The sequence below is a fragment of the Gopherus flavomarginatus genome, chromosome 10 (assembly GCF_025201925.1).
Source record: "Gopherus flavomarginatus isolate rGopFla2 chromosome 10, rGopFla2.mat.asm, whole genome shotgun sequence".
Taxonomy (NCBI): Eukaryota; Metazoa; Chordata; order Testudines; family Testudinidae; genus Gopherus; species Gopherus flavomarginatus.
The window spans coordinates 80,382,813-80,401,059 of NC_066626.1; the positions used below are offsets into that span (position 1 = coordinate 80,382,813).

The following is an 18,247-nucleotide window of genomic DNA, read 5'->3' on the forward strand; positions in this document are numbered from 1 at the left end:
CATTAGGTATTAGTGAGGGATAATTCTGCGCTACTGAACTTTCAGAGGACGCTCTAGTGCTAGTCAAAATCATATGCAGCAGTAACAATCAAAATTCAGACACACTGACAAATATTAGATTTGGCAACTCCACTGAAGAGGATGGTAGGGAGAGGAGCACAGAACTTCCTGACTGGGAATGCCCAAACTGCTGAGATTCTCTTACTTGTGCATATAAAAGAAGATGTAGCCACTTCGGTCTCTATCACACTGCACAGAGGCCTCTAGCGTTCTAGACACTTCTAGGTCATTGTAGGTGAACCAGGACTGTTTCTTGATATCATAGACATCACTAATATAATGGCCTAAAAAAATAAAAAGAGAAGCCACATTTATTTTCATGCTATAGTTCAAAACAAATCAGTAAGTTGTTTCTAGATACCCTGTTGCAGTTAGCTGACATTTAAATACTGAAATGCCATCATGTTGTACAAATCATTTATAGACTAAATGGATATTTTTGACTAATTCATGTTAACTACGAAAACAGATCTTAAAGCTTTTCTGCATCTTCAAAGAATATTACAAACATTTTCAATTACACTTCTTTAATCTCCACATGAACAGAGAGACCAAAAGGTATCATACTCCCTACCTGAAGAGGATGTGCTTCCAATATGGCTGACAATGCTGATGAGACGATAGGAATGGGGGACGTCTCCTACCTGGAAAATACAATTCAATCATTTGCTTTTAAATATGCTCTTAATTCCACTAAGCTCAGAACAACAGGCTGTGACGAACTGGGAATGTTCTTAATGTTTTCTCTGAATACTGTCTTGGTGCCTCAGTGTCCCCATGGCAGTTCTTAAGTATCTGGCAGAGCAAAGGGCCAGTGCACCTAAATGCCTGACACTCTGTCTCCTAGCAACTGATGGCCTGGGCCCCTCCCCTGCAAAGGTGCCAACTGAAGGTGTTGGAGACAAAGATCAGGTGACCTCCTGGCCCGGGGAAAGGGACGGAGTAGAGAGGAGGGGCTGGAAGGGGTTGTTAGTCTGGAGCTGGCTGAGGGCAGACGTGGGGGTCTGGCTCACTGCCCCCCAGAATGGACCCGGCCGAGGGGTCTGGTTCGCTGTATCTACAAGCTCTGTTTTAGACCCTGTTCCTGTCATCGAATAAACCTCTGTTTTACTGGCTGGCTGAGAGTCACGTCTGACTGCAAAGTGGGGGTGCGGGACCCTGTGGCTTCCCCAGGACCCCGCTGGGGCGGGCTCGCTGTGGGAAGCGCCCGGAGGGGCAGAGGATGCTGAATGCTCCAAGGAGAGACCCAGGAGGTGAAGCCGTGTGAGCTTCTTGCCCTGAACAAGTCTGCTCCAAGGGAGAGGAGGCTCCCCAAAGTCCTGCCTGGCTTTGTGGGGAGCAGTTCCAGAGCATCGCCCGGTGACTCCGTGACACAGGCCTTACAGCACGTTAGAATATGGCTTTGGGTACTCGGTACACAAAGTTCAACTGTTTGAGAAATGTGATCAAGGAACATAGGAACTGCCACACTGGATCAGGCCAGGTGGAAAAAGCATCCCTTTAACATTGGGAAGTGCCATATGATTTTGTTTGGTTTTGTTTCCCCATTCACCAGGCTTCCAGTGGAACAGCAACAAAGTCGTCATTGTTTTGTTCCAAAGCAGGAAGATGACACAAGCTCTCCGTTTTGCTTAGCTATTTGTCTGCTGAGTGACCACTTTCCATTGATAGAAAAGTCCACAGAGAGAAGTTAAAAGAAAAATCCAAGAGAATTATATTGATATCTGCGGTTTAAAACCAACCATTTAATAAATGAGGTAAATCAGTAGAGAAAGATTGGATTGGTGGCCTAGAGATTCTCTCTTCCCCTGCCCTTGGAGTGGTAAGGAGAAAATGTCCCTCTCCTCTTCTTTGGGATGAAGCTTTGCTCATCGACTCAGCCATGACAATTAAGAACAGGTAGTGCTGACTGGCTTTAAAGAGATTTCCTGGTCCTCCTTGCTCTGATAGGCTGATTGATTGGAGTTCAACAGGGGTGTGAAAATACAGCTCTCTGATGAAGGCACAGCAATTGGAAGGGAAGTAAAACTTCCCTAAAGGAATTCCCTATAAAAACCATTAACTCTTTCCTGTCTAGATAGCCATACAACACTCTTCTTACAAGCTAGATAGATGAGTGCCCCTCAGAAGTTAATATGCGGCTCCTTGTAGAGGCCCTGAATCTGGGGGCTGGAGCTACAGGTGCCAACTTTCCAATGTGCTGGGGGTGTGCTCACTGCTCAGCCTCTGGCTCTGCCACAGGCCCTGCCCTGCTCTCCTCTGAGCCTGCCGTGCCCTTGCTCCTCCACCCTCACTCCCCAGAGCCTCCTGCCCGCCATGAAACAGCTGATCAGGAGGTAGAGGGAAGGAGTGGGAGGTGCTGATTGGCGGGGCTGACGGTGGGTGGGAGATGCTGGGAGCAGGTGCTGCAAGCTGCTGACGTGTTGCTGTGGCTCTATGGCAATGTAGACCAGTAAATTCTGGCTCCTTCTCAGGTTTAGGCTGGCCATCCCGGTCCAGGAGCTAGAAACCCACAGCAGTTACTAGCACGATCACAAACCACAACCTGATCTGAAATGCTGTTTCTTCCTTTTTGATAATTAAGCAGCCCGTATTTTTCCTTGTTTCACACAGCAGAATGCTTCCAGTAACCATGATTTGAGGACTTCAGTAACTCAGACATAGGTTAGGGGTTTGTTACAGGAGTGGGTGGGTGAGATTCTGTGGCCTGCATTGTGTAGGAGGTCAGACTAGATGATCATAATGGTCCCTTCTGACCTTAAAGTCTATGAGTCAAGTTACTCTGTTTCCCCCCGCTCACACCCATAAGATTCCTCATAGCAACCAAAGGGCCTCAGCAGCTCTTCTCCCTGTAGGACCCGCTCTTACCGAGGAAGATTACTGAACTATCCATTGTTTCCCAATACTACAGGGAAGCTGCTACTTAACAAAGTCCTCTCAGACTGAACAGATGCACTTGCTCCATAATATCTGGTGCTGAACACGGGCAGAGACCTTAGTTCCCCATTCAGTGCTTGAAACAATGGATCATCACCTCAGCATTCCTTTTCAGCTCTTCAGCTTCAGTTTCTGTGTACTCCATGTCGAGAACATCCTCAGTCCCAGAGTCCTCATCAGAGCCAACACTGTCCAGAAGAGAGCTGTTAAATTCTAAATGGCACAAAGACACAACGATGCCAGGTCAGAATTTTTGGCATATACAGGAAAGCAGACCACAGTTACAGAAGGTCGGGTTATATTTATCTTCATAATGAATCTTCATAAACAAACACAGAGGAAATACTAAAGCTAAAGGCTCTCCCTTCTGAGGGAATCAAGGGATATTGGAAAACTTACAAAAAAACCTACCTCACATCCCCTCTCTACCCATCCAAAAAAAGAACGGTGATTTATGCTGTGAATCTGAATCAAGGAAAAGACGGTTACTCACCTTTGTAACTGTTGTTCTTTGAGATATGTTGCTTATATCCATTTCAATTAGGTGCGCGCGCACCGCGTGCATGTTCGTCGGAAGATTTTTACCCTAGAAACACTCGGTGGGTTGGCTGGGTCGCTCCCTGGAGTGGCGCCATTATGGCACCGGATATATACCCCTGCCGACCCAACGGCCCCTCAGTTCCTTCTTACCGGCTACTCCGACAAAGGGGAAGGAGGGCGGGTTTGGAATGGATATGAGCAACACATCTCGAAGAACAACAGTTACAAAGGTGAGTAACCGTCTTTTCTTCTTCCAGTGCTTGCTCATATCGATTCCAATTAGGCGACTCCCAAGCCTTACCTAGGCGGTGGGGTCGGAGTGAGATGTTACAGAATGTAAAACTGCTGAGCCAAATGCAGCATCATCTCTGGACTGTTGAACTAATGTGTAATGTGACGCAAAGGTGTGAATGGATGACCAAGTAGCTGCCTGACATATTTCCTGGATGGGAACATGGGCCAGGAAGGCGGCAGACAAAGCTTGAGCCCGAGTAGAATGGGCAGTGGGGTGGCAAGCCGGAACGTGAGTCAAATCATAGCAGGCACGGATGCAAGACATCACCCAAGAGGAAATTCGCTGGGAGGAAACAAGCAGGCCCTTCATCTGGTCTGCCACCGCTACAAAGAGCTGAGGCGACTTTCGAAAGGGTTTTGTTCTTTCGATATTAAAGGCGAGAGCCCTGCAGATGTCTAGGGAGTGCAGCTGTTGTTCCTGATGCGAGGAGTGCGGCTTCGGGAAGAAGACCAGAAGGAAGATGTCTTGATTGACATGTATCAGAGGGGTAGCCGTGTTAGTCTGGATCTGTAAAAGCAGCAAAGAATCCTGTGGCACCTTATAGACTAACAGACGTTTTGGAGCATGAGCTTTCGTGGGTGAATATCCACTTCTTCAGATGCAGTGGGTATTCACCTACGAAAGCTCATGCTCCAAAACGTCTGTTAGTCTATAAGGTGCCACAGGATTCTTTGCTGCTTTGATTGACATGAAAGGCAGACAACACCTTAGGAGGAAAGTGGGGTGTGGTTGCAGCTGTACCTTGTCCTTATGAAACACCGTATACGGGGGGGTTCGCTGCCAGTGCCCGAAGCTCGGATACTCGCCTTGCCGAAGCAATAGCGACAAGGAAGGCCGTCTTCCAGGAGAGGTACAGCAGCGAGCAGGTGGCTAGCGGTTCAAAAGGAGGACCCATAAGCTTGGCTAGAACTAGATTGAGGTCCCAGGTAGGGGTAGGACTTCTAACCTGCGAGTACAAACATTCCAAGTCCTTGAGGAACCTCGAAACCATGGGGTGAGAGAAGACTGATCGCCCGCCCTCCCCTGGGTGGAAGGCGGAGGCTGCCAGATGCACTTTTATGGAAGAGACCGCTAGGCCGTGTTCTTTCAGGGACCAGAGGTAGTGCAGGACATAGGGACTGGTACCTGCGTGGGGACAGCGTTACGCTGAGCGCACCAGCAAGAGAAACGCTTCCACTTGGCCAGGTATGTCAACCTAATGGAAGGCTTCCTACTGCCCAAGAGCACCTCTTTGACTGAGATAGAGCAACATAACTCAGACCGGGTTAACCAAGGAGCAACCATGCTGTGAGGTGAAGAGACTGGATGGTGAAGTCTGCAGCAGTCCTGAGTTATGAAATCCGGCCAGAGTGGTAGGGGAATTGGGTCTGCCACTGAGAGGTCAAACAACATGGTGTACCAGTGCTGCCTCGGGCACGCTGGAGCGATCATGATCAGGTGGGCGCTGTCCCTGCAGAGCCTGAGAAGCACCCTGTGGACCAGCGGGAACGCTGGAAAGGCACAGAGTAGACGGTTCGTCAACGGTATCAGGAATAAGTCTGAGAGGGAGCCCGGGGAGCGCCCCTGGAAGGAGCAGAACACATGGCATTTCCTGTTCTCGTGAACACTTCCGGAAAACAGAATGGATGACGTCCGGATGAATCGACCACTCGTGAGACAGGAAGGATCTGCTGAGGTGATCTGCCAGAGTGTTCTGAACTCCTGGGAGAAAGGACGCTACCAGATCGATCGAGTGGGCTATGCAAAAGTCCCAGAGCTGAATGGCTTCCTGACAAAGGAGGGAGGAACGTGCTCCGCCCTGCTTCTTTATGTAAAACATTGCCGTTGTGTTGTCCGTGAACACTGATACACAACGGCCTTGGAGATGCTCTCAAAACACTTGGCATGCTAGACGGACCGCTCTCAGCTCCCACACACTGATGTGTAAGGTTAGTTCTTGAGCTGACCAGAGGCCTTGAGTGCGGAGGCCCTTGAGGTGGGCACCCCAACCCAGAGATGACGCGTCCGTGGTTAGGGCCATCGAAGGTTGCGGTGGGTGGAATGCCATCCCTGCACAAACTAGGGTGGGAGTCAGCCACCAGGTTAGAGAGCCTAAAACATTCGGGGGAACAGTGAATATCGAGTCCAGGCTGTCCCGACCCGGCCAGTATACTGAGGCAAGCCAGGTTTGAAATGGATGGAGGCGTAGCCTGGCGTCTTTGGTCACGAAGGTGCAGGCGAGTAGGCTGAGACAAGCGCGAGCCGATGTTGTCGGGAAGGTTTGGATGCCTTGAATAACGGTAGCCATCGCCTGAAAACGAGGCTGCGGCAGGCAGGCTCTGGCCAGAGTGGAGTCCAGAATCACACCGATGAAGTCTATTCTCTGCGTGGGTATCAGAGTAGACTTCTCTATGGTGATCATCAGGCCTAGGTTCCTGAAGAGGTCTTTGACGATGTACAGGTGATGATGTCTCACTTGCGACTCAGAGGTCCCTCGAACGAGCTAATCGTCGAGATACGAGTAAACGTACACCCAACAATGCCGGAGGGAGGCGGCGACTACAGCCATGCATTTTGTGAATACTTGCGGAGCCGTAGGATGGCCAAATGGAAGGACTGTGAACTGAAAATGTTGCTGGTTGACCACAAAACGGAGGTACCGTCTGTGTGGTGGGTAAACTGCGATGTGGAAATACGCGTCCTTCATATCGAGGGTGGCATACCAGTCTCCAGGATCCAAAGATGGGATAATGGTCCCCAGGGATACAATGCGGAACTTCAACTTTATCATGAATTTGGAGTCCTCGCAGGTCTAGGATCAGTCGTAGACCTCCCTTTGCACTGGGGATCAGTAAGTATTAGGAATAAAACCCCTTGCCCCTCAGGTCTTTTGGTACCTCCTCTATGGCTCCAATGGTTAGGAGCGACTGGACCTCTTGTAAGAGGAATTGCTCGTGAGAGGGGTCCCTGAAGAGGGACGAGGAGGGAGGGTGGGAAGGTGGGGTTGAAACAAACTGAAGGTGGTATCCCAGCTCCACCGTACGCAGGACCCAACAATCCAAAGTTAGGTGGGACCACGCAAGGAGGAAATGGGAGAGGCGGTTGTAAAAGGGAGGAGAAGGATCCGGGAAAACAACTGGTGGGCTGTCCTCGGGCATCCCATCAAAAGGTCTGTTTGGACCCTGCTGGTGGTTTGGGGGGGCCTGATTTTGCCCCCCTTGGGGATCAGACTGCCTCCGTCGATTCCCTCGGCCACGCCTTCTGCTGAAGTCCTGTCGTGGCCTAGGCAGGGGGTAAGTACGGTGAGGCTGGGGCCAGAAGGTCCTGCGTTGGGTCACTGATGTGTGCATCCCCAGCGAGCGCATTATTACGCGATTGTCCTTCAGATTTTGTAATCTGGGATCAGTCTTGTCTGAGAAGAGCCCCTGGCCTTCAAAAGGGCAAGTCCTGAATAGTTTGTTGTAATTCAGGAGGAAGGCCTGATACCTGGAGCAAGGAGATATGCCTCATCATCACTCCTGATGCCAGAGTCCTGGCCGCAGAGTCCACTGTGTCCAGAGAAGCTTGGAGGGAGGTTCTCACCACCTTCTTACCCTCCTCAAATAGGGCCGCAAATTCCTGGCGGGACTCCTGGGGAAGAAGCTCCATAAAATTCCCCAAGGACGTCCACGTGTTATAGTTATACCTACTTAGGAGGGCTTGCTGGTTTGCCACCCTAAGTTGAAGGGCCCCAGCCGAATATATTTTGTGGCATAGGAGGTCCACGCGCCTAGCCTCCTTGGACTTGGGAGCAGGAGCTTGCTGGCCATGACGCTTCCTCTCGTTTACCAATTGAACTACTAGGGAGCAAGGAGGTGGGTGAATGTAGAGATACTCATATCCCTTGGAGGGTACCAAGTATTTTCTCTATACTCCCCTGGCTGTGGGGGGGATCGAGGCTGGAGATTGCCAAATGGTGTCCGCGTTTGCTTGAACAGTGTGGATAAACGGCAGGGCCACTCTAGTAGGTGCATCTGCAGACAGGATGTCCACTACCGGGTCCTCTATTTCAGGGACCTCCTCCACCTGCAGATTCATATTCTGCGCCACCCGTCTCAAGAGGTCTTGATGTACACTTAGGTCATTTGGGGGAGGGCTGGAGGAGGATGTTCCTGCCACAGCCTTGTCTGGCGAGGAGGAAGAGGAGAGGCCAGGGACAAGAGGGTCCTGTGGGGGCTCCTGTTCTTGAGGAGCGGAGTCACACTCAGGTGGGACCTGGGTGTCTGCAGGTGGTACCGAAGCCTCATCTGTATCCATGGGGGGGGTGGGGGCGGGGGCGGTTTACGGTTGCCTCTGGTGCCCGGTGTTCTGATGGGGCAGACAGTGGTGCAACTGAGGAAACACCTTGGGCTTGGTGGTACGCCCATGGTGTCCAGAAAGACCACTGATGGGGTCCTTGCTCAGAGCTCTGGCTCTCAGGAAACAAATGGCTGGGGACATCCGAGTCACGATCCTGTAGACAGGAAATGCTACCAGCCTGTGATGACACCGAGGTGTCTCTCGACGGCCAAGGTAGTGCTGATAGACCCTGAGAGGGAGCCAAGTCTCGGGTTGGTCTTTCCCGGGATGGCACCGGGGAGTGGTACCGGGAGCTGTAATGGTACCGAGAGGGAGACTGGGACCTACGACCGAAGCGGTGTCGGGAGGTCGACCGGGATCTTGAGTCCCTTCGCCTGGAGCAGCTGCGAGATGCGCGGTGCTGTGAATGGTGCCAGGAGTTGGATCGGTACCGTGAGTATCTGGCAGGCGAACGGGAGGCCAAACGGCGCTGCGAGCGTGACCGGTACCGCGATGGAGAGTGGTGCCAGGACTGCGAGCAGCATCGGGACCGGGATTGTCGGCAGGACCGAGATCTTGAACGATGCCTCTCCGCGGCTCCCATGGAGGGTGGCCTCAGCAAGGCAGGCTTGCCAATAGATTGGATGACCTGCTTCGGCGGTGTCGGGGGTTGAGGCAGCGTGGTCTCCGTTATTGCGATCAACTCCCGTGCCGTGGAGAATTTCTCTGGTGTGGATGGGAGAGTGAGCTCGACCACGGCGAGAGCCAAGGAGCTTTTGGGCATCGGACTCAATAGCCCTTGCAGGACCGGAATCAACGGTGCCGCACTCTGCGGTGCCAAGGCAGATGACGATGCTGGGCAATCCATCGTCAACGGGCGCTCCTTCTGTGGTGCGGGTGGTGCCGAAGCAGCCGGAGCGCTGTGTTGCTTCTTGGGCTGCAGGGACAGGGAGTGGTGCCAAGCAGACGTCGGTGCCGATGCGGGTCGGTGCCGTGGCTCCTTCACGGTACCGGAGCGGTCCGGAGCTGAAGGAGCGCTCCTCACAGATGCAGGTTGAGCGCTCGGTACCGACGCTGCAGGGCTAAGTGCCGCCTCCATGAGGAGCTGTTTCAGTCGAAAGTCCCGCTCCTTCTTCGTCCTCGGTTTAAAGGACTTACAGATGCGGCACTTTTCAGGAAGGTGGGATTCCCCTAGGCACTTGAGGCAGGAGTCATGGGGATCCTTTATTGGCATCGGCTTTTGGCACGCCAAGCACGGTTTGAATCCCGGTGACCTGGGCATGAGCCTGGCACCGAGGTGGAGGAAAGGGGCTAATCCCCGATCACCCCTCAACTAAATACACTAACTATATATACACAACAACTAACTCTAACTACAACTGTAAAACTTGAACTATAAACACAATTAACAGTAAACAACAACAAGTAAGCTAGGGATGTGGAGATCAGCAAAGCCGCGCTCCACAGTTCCAATGACCGTCACGGGCGGTAAGAAGGAACTGAGGGGCCGTTGGGTTGGCAGGGGTATATATCCGGTGCCATAAAGGCGCCACTCCAGGGGGCGACCCAGCCAATCCATCAAGTGTTGCTAGGGTAAAAATCTTCCGACAAACGTGCATGCAGCGCGCACACCTAATTGGAATCGATATGAGCAAGCACTTGAAGAACGTTGAATGCAGAATAAAACTATAGCCCTGAGCTATAGAATGCAGAATAAAAAGCAACATACAAACTTTTCATCCCTTTTTACAGTAGGTCTATGTTAAAGGGTGCAAAAACAGTTACTGCAACAGTAAAGGTGTGTGGCAAACTTTTCTGCAAATTTCATTTGATTGCATAGCTGCGTTTTCCATAAGCTTTGGTGGCCCCTGGTCAACATCCACATTAAATTAACTATACCCATTTTGCTTAGCGATTGGGAAGTTTCCATGGTGAGAAGCATTTCTCTATATTTCAACTACAAATTCTATTCACAAACTACATCTATCAATTAAAACTGGCATCTAAACTTACTGCTGGCAGCATCCATCTTTTCATTGTTTATACATGGTGAGAAGGGCTGCTCCCTGCAGGAACTTCCAGAATGCTAGGCTGAGCAAAATGCACACGGCTTTCTGTTAAAGCCGGAAGGGCTCCCGTATACAGTGTTCTAAACTTTTTGCGATTTCTGCAGCTACCCAACCTAAGCTTTTTCCCAGCACTTGTTACAGAAGCACCTAAACTTTTTCCAGATAATTTAAATTTGCATGGCGAGTCCTGATTGGATTAGAGTTCTCTGCTCTTCTCCTCTTCCTGTTTTTTTAAAACTGTCATCATGCCAGTTATGATGGAAATACTTTGCCCAAAGGAAGGTTCATGCAGTTTTCCCTGACACTGGATTAGTCTAATCCTCCTAGGTGTGTTCCACAGTTGAACCCTTGTAAGTGAGAATGCTTTATTGCCATGTTCAGAGCTTTATAAGCTACATTGTCCCAGGGAAATGCAGGCTGTCCAAGCGAGTCACATATGGAGACACAGTCACAGAGAATGCTTAGTCCCAGTACACTGATAATGCTGGGATTACTACCCTGTTATAGCGCCAACACTGGACCGTGTTAAAAAAAAAAAAAAAAAAAAAGAAGATAACTGCTGGCTACAGGTGAGAAGGGAACAGCAGCTTCACAGTGAAAACTTACTACCATCTCTTTTAGCAAGTACCTGCTGCCACAGTTATGAATGACGTGACAGCATGCTGAGAGGCATCTGACAATATTCAGGATGTCAAACAAAACTAAGTGACTGCAAATCAAGAGGATTTTAAATTCCCAGTGCTGCAGGGGGAATGCACTCAACCACTCCTGGAGAAGGAAGTTGCTTTGCCAAAACACTCCCCACCCCAATATCCGATAGAAGAGTGAGGCCGTGGGCTGCAAAGAGAGCCTGAGAATGCAGGACACTCGTTAGAGTACACAGTAGTGATGGCTGAATCTTCAATGTGATGTGTCACCCTTGTGAATGACATTTGTACACTGTTTTATTCCTGTTAAACAGCAGAGCCATGCCTCTTCAGTAATAAGCAAGGGAGGTCTATTTAAGGAGCCTGAGCAAGATTAAAAGTGAATTTTAAGTAATACGCCTGTATTTCACCATCACAACTGCTCCTCTTCTGGTGTCGGGTTTTTTGGCTTTGTTCTGCCAGGCTGCATAACCTCACTTGCACGCTAGCCCTACAAGAGGGCTTAATCCAAAACTACAGAACTATGATAAGCCAGGGCTTTGGGAACGGATTCAGCCAAGAGGGTATTGTGCAGATGTGAGACTGCAGGTGTCTCTCGGCCATAGACAGCTGGATTTCAGGAACACCGAGTTTCAAGAACCAAATATCTGTGTACACAATATTAAAAAAAAACTGAATTAAGAAATAAAAAACTACTGCAGTTTTCATGTTAAGAATTTTCGCTGGCATTTACTTCCATAACTGAATGAAATAAACTGAAAAGAACAGAGCCAACTACAATCAAACACAAAAAGAGGCATGAAATCCCAGCTGCCTTTCAGATGCTCAGAGCTGCAGTCACACACATGGATATATTCCCCCTAAAAAGCAGCATTATGGAAGCTGATAAATAAATTTCACCTTGTAGACTTAATTCGGTAGCTCGTTTAAGGTCATCATCTTCTTTTTGTTCTCGTGCTTCCTGATGGAAAGAAAACAAAAAACGTAGTTCACTGAGACACTTCCCTGTTTAAAATTCTTGCAGTGTGCTTTTTCTATTGAAACTGTGCTGCTTTGGTTACTACAACAAACCTGACATAGGACATTAAAAGTTCCATGTGAAGGAATGTTTACAACCAGCAAGAGTTCAATGTTCTAGTGCAACAGGACCTGGGACAAACCTTAATTAAAGCTTGTCAAAGCTACTAAAGTTTTTGGTATGCAGCAGAGCAAGTCCCTAGTAACACCATGAGCTCTCTCTGGATCACTGATTTGAAAAGCATCATAATGAATTTGTGAACTGTCTGCAAAGTAAAACTGTCACTTACACAAAAAGTTCCCCACACTATGACAAAATTTACACAATTTTCTGCCCAAAGCTAACTGAGCACACAGGCCTCAAGCAAAAGGTGAAAATATCTGCTACAATGTATTTTAAAATAATTGCTAAAAAAGGGGGATTGTCCTGCAGCTTAACCAAAAAATACATAAAACTCATGGAAATGTTTCTGTATTTCCCAACTCCAGAAAAGGATTTTGCAAACATTACAGCAATGAATTTTAATAGGTACGGATAGATAATAAAAGTGAAACCCTATTTTTGGGTGTGTGTCTGCCCTGTCTCCTCCCACCACCCTCAATGTTGTAGCAACATTGATTCCAGCTGAAGAGACTGGACGTGGCTGTGTCCGAAGCCCTACTGCATGAAGAGGCTCCTTAATTCGGGGTCTGAATGTATGCCATGCCTGAATCACAGGTGGGATGGCAGGTCCTCATTATGACTACATCAGAAGCTAACATTTAAATCCATTTTACATTATTGCCATAAGGGTTTTTCGTATCTCAGTTCCTAAAGCACTAGGAATCTATATCTTAACAGCACAGCTGAAATGAAACAATCCATCACTGCGTCTCACACCAAATTACACTGGAGGATGGGGAAATTTGCCCCGTGATATCTAGGCCTACCCCATCTCTTACAAGGAGTACCATGATATCTAATGTCAACACAAAGCAGACAGGGTCCTCAGTTCAAGGACTTATAACAAATGATCTTCCCCATCACAGTAAATTGTACTGAACTCCATTTGTCTATACAGGAAGGATGAAGGGTTAAGTTGACTCCAAGTTGTCCAGGTATTTCAAACCTGAAAATATGTAGGGTTGGTAAAATTAGAAAAAATAAAAATCTAATGTTGATGATAAGAATTAAAAAATCCTTTATATAGATTTTTAATTTTTAAAATGTTTTATTTGTACATCTGCTCAATGGTGCTGGAATAATCTGCATAGTGGGGGTGCTCAGAGCCATTGAATCAAACTGCATATAATGAAAACCACTTCAAGCCAGAGGGCGCAGCAGCACACCTAGTTCCAGCACCTCTGGAGGTGCTGGAAATTAATGGCAGGGCAGGACACGGTTGGAGTTAGGGCAGCACTGACAGTAGGGCTGCAGGGGGCTCCCTGCACAGCTGAGAGGCCCCCCTGCACAGCTGAGGGGCCCAAGACAACAAGGCACAAGGTGTGGGAGTGGCTGCAGTCCTGGCCATGGCGTGTTGCTGAACAGTTCCTGCTTCCCTCAATGTCTGTGTGTATGAAGGGGAGATGAGCAGTCTGCTCACTGTGTGTAACACATTAGCAACCCAAGGAGGGCTGTTGGAACTCTAAATATTTGTAGCTGCCCGGTTTGCCAGTAGCACTTCTTTCCCCATTTGTCTTTGACTAGAAGGTTGAGTTAGCCTTTGCAACCCTAAGACTGGATTATACGGGGCTATAACTGAAGACTAGTCAAAAATTGGAGCAAGTGCATAATGCAGCTGTCTGTTTGCTTAGCACAGGTCAGAAGTGCAGGGTGATCTGCACTAGCTTTCAGTTTGTTTTGGGGTGTAATTCCAGGTGCTAATATTAACTTAAGTGGTATGGGACCGAATTATCTGAGAAACCTGCCCTCATCCCTCATGTGATCCTCTGAGCTCAACTGCTGTGGTAACAGTTTGAGCTAACTGTGTTCTGATTTAAACAAGAGAGCTACTGGCATGGCTGTCTGATGGGGTGGTCATCTGTATTAGAACCTGCTTCTCCCTCTGTCTCTGGACAGGACATGCTGCAATGCCTTCAAGTGGGGGATGAATTAGGGAGGTATACGGGAGTTAAAGAGTGACGCTTGTTAATTTTCAGTACGTAACTGAACAGTGAGGAACAACTTTGCTTTTTTTTGTATAGGTGAACCTTTTAAATATCTAGGAGTAATTCTCAAAGTTTATACTAACTGTGACCAATATAGTTAATCTCAACGACTGAACTGGGTAGCGAACAGAATAATCTTCTGCTTTTCATACTGGTCTCTTCTAGAAGATAAGCAGTAGAGACAATTTGCAATTATTGTCCAAGCCCAGGGTGAGCTTTTATTTTGCAATCAGGTTTCTGATGCTAGAAAAGACTACTTTATGGAAGGGAGTATTAGCTCTTACTTGTTCTTGGAGGCTCTGAGCCAGTGCCTGCTGAAGTTCTTGTTCCTCCCGCTCTCGCTCCATATCGTACTGCTGCAGCCAGTCAACCTCTCCCTGGGAGCCTTCCGGAGTTTTGTTTTCCTTATTCTCATCAAAATCTTTAGTTATCTCAGTGAAATTGGCAGGAGCTGAGGAAGCAAAGGACATTTATGCTTTCTGGTCCCTTGTTTGTTACCATCTAAGTCCTCTTTAGGCCTCTGAACTCCTTGGAGCACAGTGGCATCTACTGGTAGAGGGACAACCAATAAATCCTGAGGAATGCCGAAGGATTTGATGAGAGAGGGGAATGCTATAACAAATCTTACAGGTTTGGGACTGAGCAAGGTTTTATCAAAACCCTCTCCCCACAAACTCTACGCTTTCATTTAAAACCAGCAGCCTTTGCCAGAACAAACGTGTCCCATTCTACTAGGCTTTCACAAGGGTGGCCCAAGTGCAGCTAATGGACTTTTGCCAGAGTCACAATACGTGGATTTAGACAGTGCTTACATACTACAGTGCCGGCACCGTAGAAAAACCTAAAATTGAACTATGTTATTTCTAAATAAGACCGAGGGAAGCACCAAAATCTCCTAAAAGCTGTTAGGGTTTGGCAATTTTTGGCTTCAGTTTAGAGCTAGGCGATCTACACATTTCTAAGTAGTATAAAAGCACACGTAATTTACAGCTGTGTCGTTTATCTTTAAGATGTGTGCAACGGAAAGAAGGAAAAAGCTGTTTTACAAAGCGTCTGGAGGGAATTTTTGTTGCTATGACTATATGTACCTCTCCTATCTGCAGCATACGTTCAACCCCCAATGGGCTACATGTTAATGGTCAGAATCCCCCTAAAAAAAAATCCAGCAAAGCAATCTCTCTGAATGCGAACCCACGCTTGAACTGGAGAAATAGACTTCCACATCTGTTCATTATCAGAGGATTACAGAAAGCAGAATGCCAGCATCTGCAACATCCTGAAAATGCAGGATCACCAGTCAGGACTGGAACCCAGATCTGTCTAATCCTCTTAAATGAATCGCAACACAGAATTTTTTACATTATTTTTTAAGTCTGTGACTCAGACTTTCATTATAAGGAGCAATACTCCACAAGGTTTCTGGCTGTTACACAGCTCTCAACTATGAGTAGGAGTAGGGAAAGTGTGCCCTCCGTAATATCTAAACTAGGTAGGTCTCCCACTCCACCTGCTTTGAAAGTACATGAAATTCAATGTGACTGTGTAAAACGCACCACAGTGTATATGAATACGGGAGCAGACTCAGTGTTGTGTGAATTATTTCATGTGTTGACTTCTGTCACGGAGTCAGCGAGCGATGCTCTGGAAGTGCTCCCCACCAAGCCAGTTAGGACTCTGGGGAGCCTCCTCTCCCTTGGAGCAGACTGTCTGCAGGGCAAGAAGCTCACACGGCTTCACCTCCTGGGTCTCTCCTTGGAGCATTCAGCATCCTCTGCCCCTCCGTGTGCTTCCCACAGCTAGTTCGCCCCAGCGGGATCCTGGGGAAGCCACTGGGTCCTGCACCCCCACCTCACAGTCAGACATGACTCTCAGCCATCCAGCAAAACAGGTTTATTAGATGACAGGAACACGGTCTAAAACAGATCTTGTAGGTACAGCGAACCGGACCTCTCAGCCGGGTCCATTCTGGGGCCCAGTGAGGCAGATCCCCACATCTGCCCTCACTCCTCATCCCCAGCCAGCTCCCAAACTGCAAAACCCCTCCAGCCCCTCCTCCTCTGCTGAGTTCCTTTCCCGGGCCAGGAGGTCACCTGATCTCTCTGTTCACCTTTAGCATCCCCTTGCAGGGGGGAAGGGCCTGGCCATTAGTTGCCAGGGAGACAGCGTGTCAGTGATTTATGCACACTGGCATTTATCCAACCACCTAGAGACTTAAGAAATGCACAGGGGAAACTGAGGCACCCACACGGTATTCAGAGGAAACATTAAGAATAGTTCCACTTCATCACAACTTCCAACGTGATGTTTCATTTGACAGTACCTGACATTTTGAGCTAACTGCAACCTTCAGTAGTGTACAGTTTTGGCATTTAATTTCTTATCTCTTAAGAGAAAGAAAACAAAGAAGGAACTTCATCTGACTGTGTTTTTATGATAGTGGAGTTAGGAAATAATTTGATCCAAAGCAAGTAGCATCAGCAAATTACAAGATTTTAAAAATTTCTGTTAACCAACTAGAAAAACTGAGACCTAATTATCCCACACTCAAATCAATGAGGCTTCCTCACAGTGGTAAAGTTAAGCACGTGTATAATTATTTGCAGGATTTGGGGCCTGTAAATCTGTAATCTGTAAAAGCATGCTGGGCTTATTCTGAAGGATTTACATAAATATAAGGTGCTGTTTTAGAAAAAAAAATTTTTAATTGTATACACAGGAGGCCAAATTAATTACAATTCTACTTATTTTTCACTACACATCAGAGGGATTTTAGCCTTATCCTTTGAATGTATTAATCATACACAAAAACAACTGTCTTTGGATATTGCTACTATGCTACTTAGGATTGCAATTGTTTTGGAGACCGTTATAGAAAATAAAGTGTACTCAGAATATGGAAGAGTAAAACTTTAGAGTCAGTGAATTGACAGAGGTGATTGTTGAACAGGAGATGGAAAAAAATCACCAAAACGTTGGTGATGACTAAGTTTAGCAGAGACATATTATAAATGTTTGATATGAGAACATTTTTGAAATTCAATAAATGAAAAGCTTTAAAGACAGGAAAAATGTAAGATATTTATATATCGCCATGTTCATCAGACGCTGCCTACAATCCATTCTCATGCAATTCATGCCCCACATATTGCTGATCTGATGTTGTAAATAACTTCAGAATCACCATAGAATCTGTTCAGTTAAGATAAAGTTACTTCTCATCCTACCTGATTCTGTAGTTGCTTTGGGTTTCTCCGTCTCTACAGACTGCAGATTTTCTGGCAATTCCTGCATCTCATCCTCTCCAAAACCAGTGTCTGGGCTGCTTGTGGGTTTATCTTCATCATGGCTCACAGAGAATGAGGCTTCCCTCTTGCTAATCTCTAACACAGCTGCTAGTAACTCATCCTCGCTCATTCCATCGAAACCAGCATTTCCCAAGTCAGAAGATTTATCACACTCTGGTTTACTTCGTTTTGAACCCTACAAATGAAAGGATTCAGGCTTAAAGGCTTTTTAAAAAGTCAAAGATGTGTTGCATCCAGTTTGCATTTACTGTGCACATTTCTTCTGGGTTAACTGTCAGGAAATGGGAGTTTGGGTCTCAACCATACTAAATATAGTTCACATAAAGAGTCAATGCCCTATGACTTTAGGGACTAATGTTAACTTGGAATAATAGATCTACAACAGTAGTTTTCAACCTTTTTACATTTGTGGACCCCTAAAAAATGTCAATTAAATGTATGGACCCCTTTGGAAATGTTAGACAGCCTGGGGGTCTGCAGATCACAGGCTGAAAACCACTGACCTACAACCACCAGGATTTGCAGGATGTGCAAGGCTACAGCACTCTCTTCATCTGTGATCACCCCACCTTCCCCTTGTGACACCCTTCCAGGTAGTGGTGAGCCCTCACCCGCCAATAACCTCCACATATGAGTAGCGAAGTCATCACCAATAGGTGTTTGATGAAGCGGGACAGCAGCTGCAAGAGATAAATGTAACCTGAATTGGAAGATGGAAAGAGAACCACTGAACCTAGGCCAGGATGAGAAGAGAAGTGGATAGAACACGGTTTCTCAAATGAATCTTAGATGGTCTCAGCAGATATGACCAGGAGAGGCCAAAACCTGAAGATCAGGGCAGCAAATAGCAATGCACAAAAGAAAAATAAATGGTTCTCTCACAACAGACAGGCCAGTCAACCCTACTCGGAAAACTCAGGCTAAAGTTGTATC

General features: G+C 47.4%; 1 protein-coding gene across 3 annotated transcripts in view; it reads right to left on the minus strand.

Annotated features, from left to right (window-relative positions):
• The window catches only part of USP37 (ubiquitin specific peptidase 37), a 61,970-nt gene that overhangs the window by 4,613 nt on the left and 39,110 nt on the right, over window positions 1-18,247 (minus strand). For all 3 annotated transcript variants that reach the window (XM_050917011.1, XM_050917009.1, XM_050917010.1), the window contains 6 exons: window positions 17,234-17,489; window positions 14,294-14,460; window positions 11,745-11,805; window positions 3,095-3,210; window positions 635-704; window positions 206-344 (listed from right to left, as the gene is read on the minus strand). In XM_050917011.1, coding sequence (XP_050772968.1) covers window positions 206-344; window positions 635-704; window positions 3,095-3,210; window positions 11,745-11,805; window positions 14,294-14,460; window positions 17,234-17,489 — 809 coding nt within the window. The remainder of the gene's footprint in view (window positions 1-205; window positions 345-634; window positions 705-3,094; window positions 3,211-11,744; window positions 11,806-14,293; window positions 14,461-17,233; window positions 17,490-18,247) is intronic.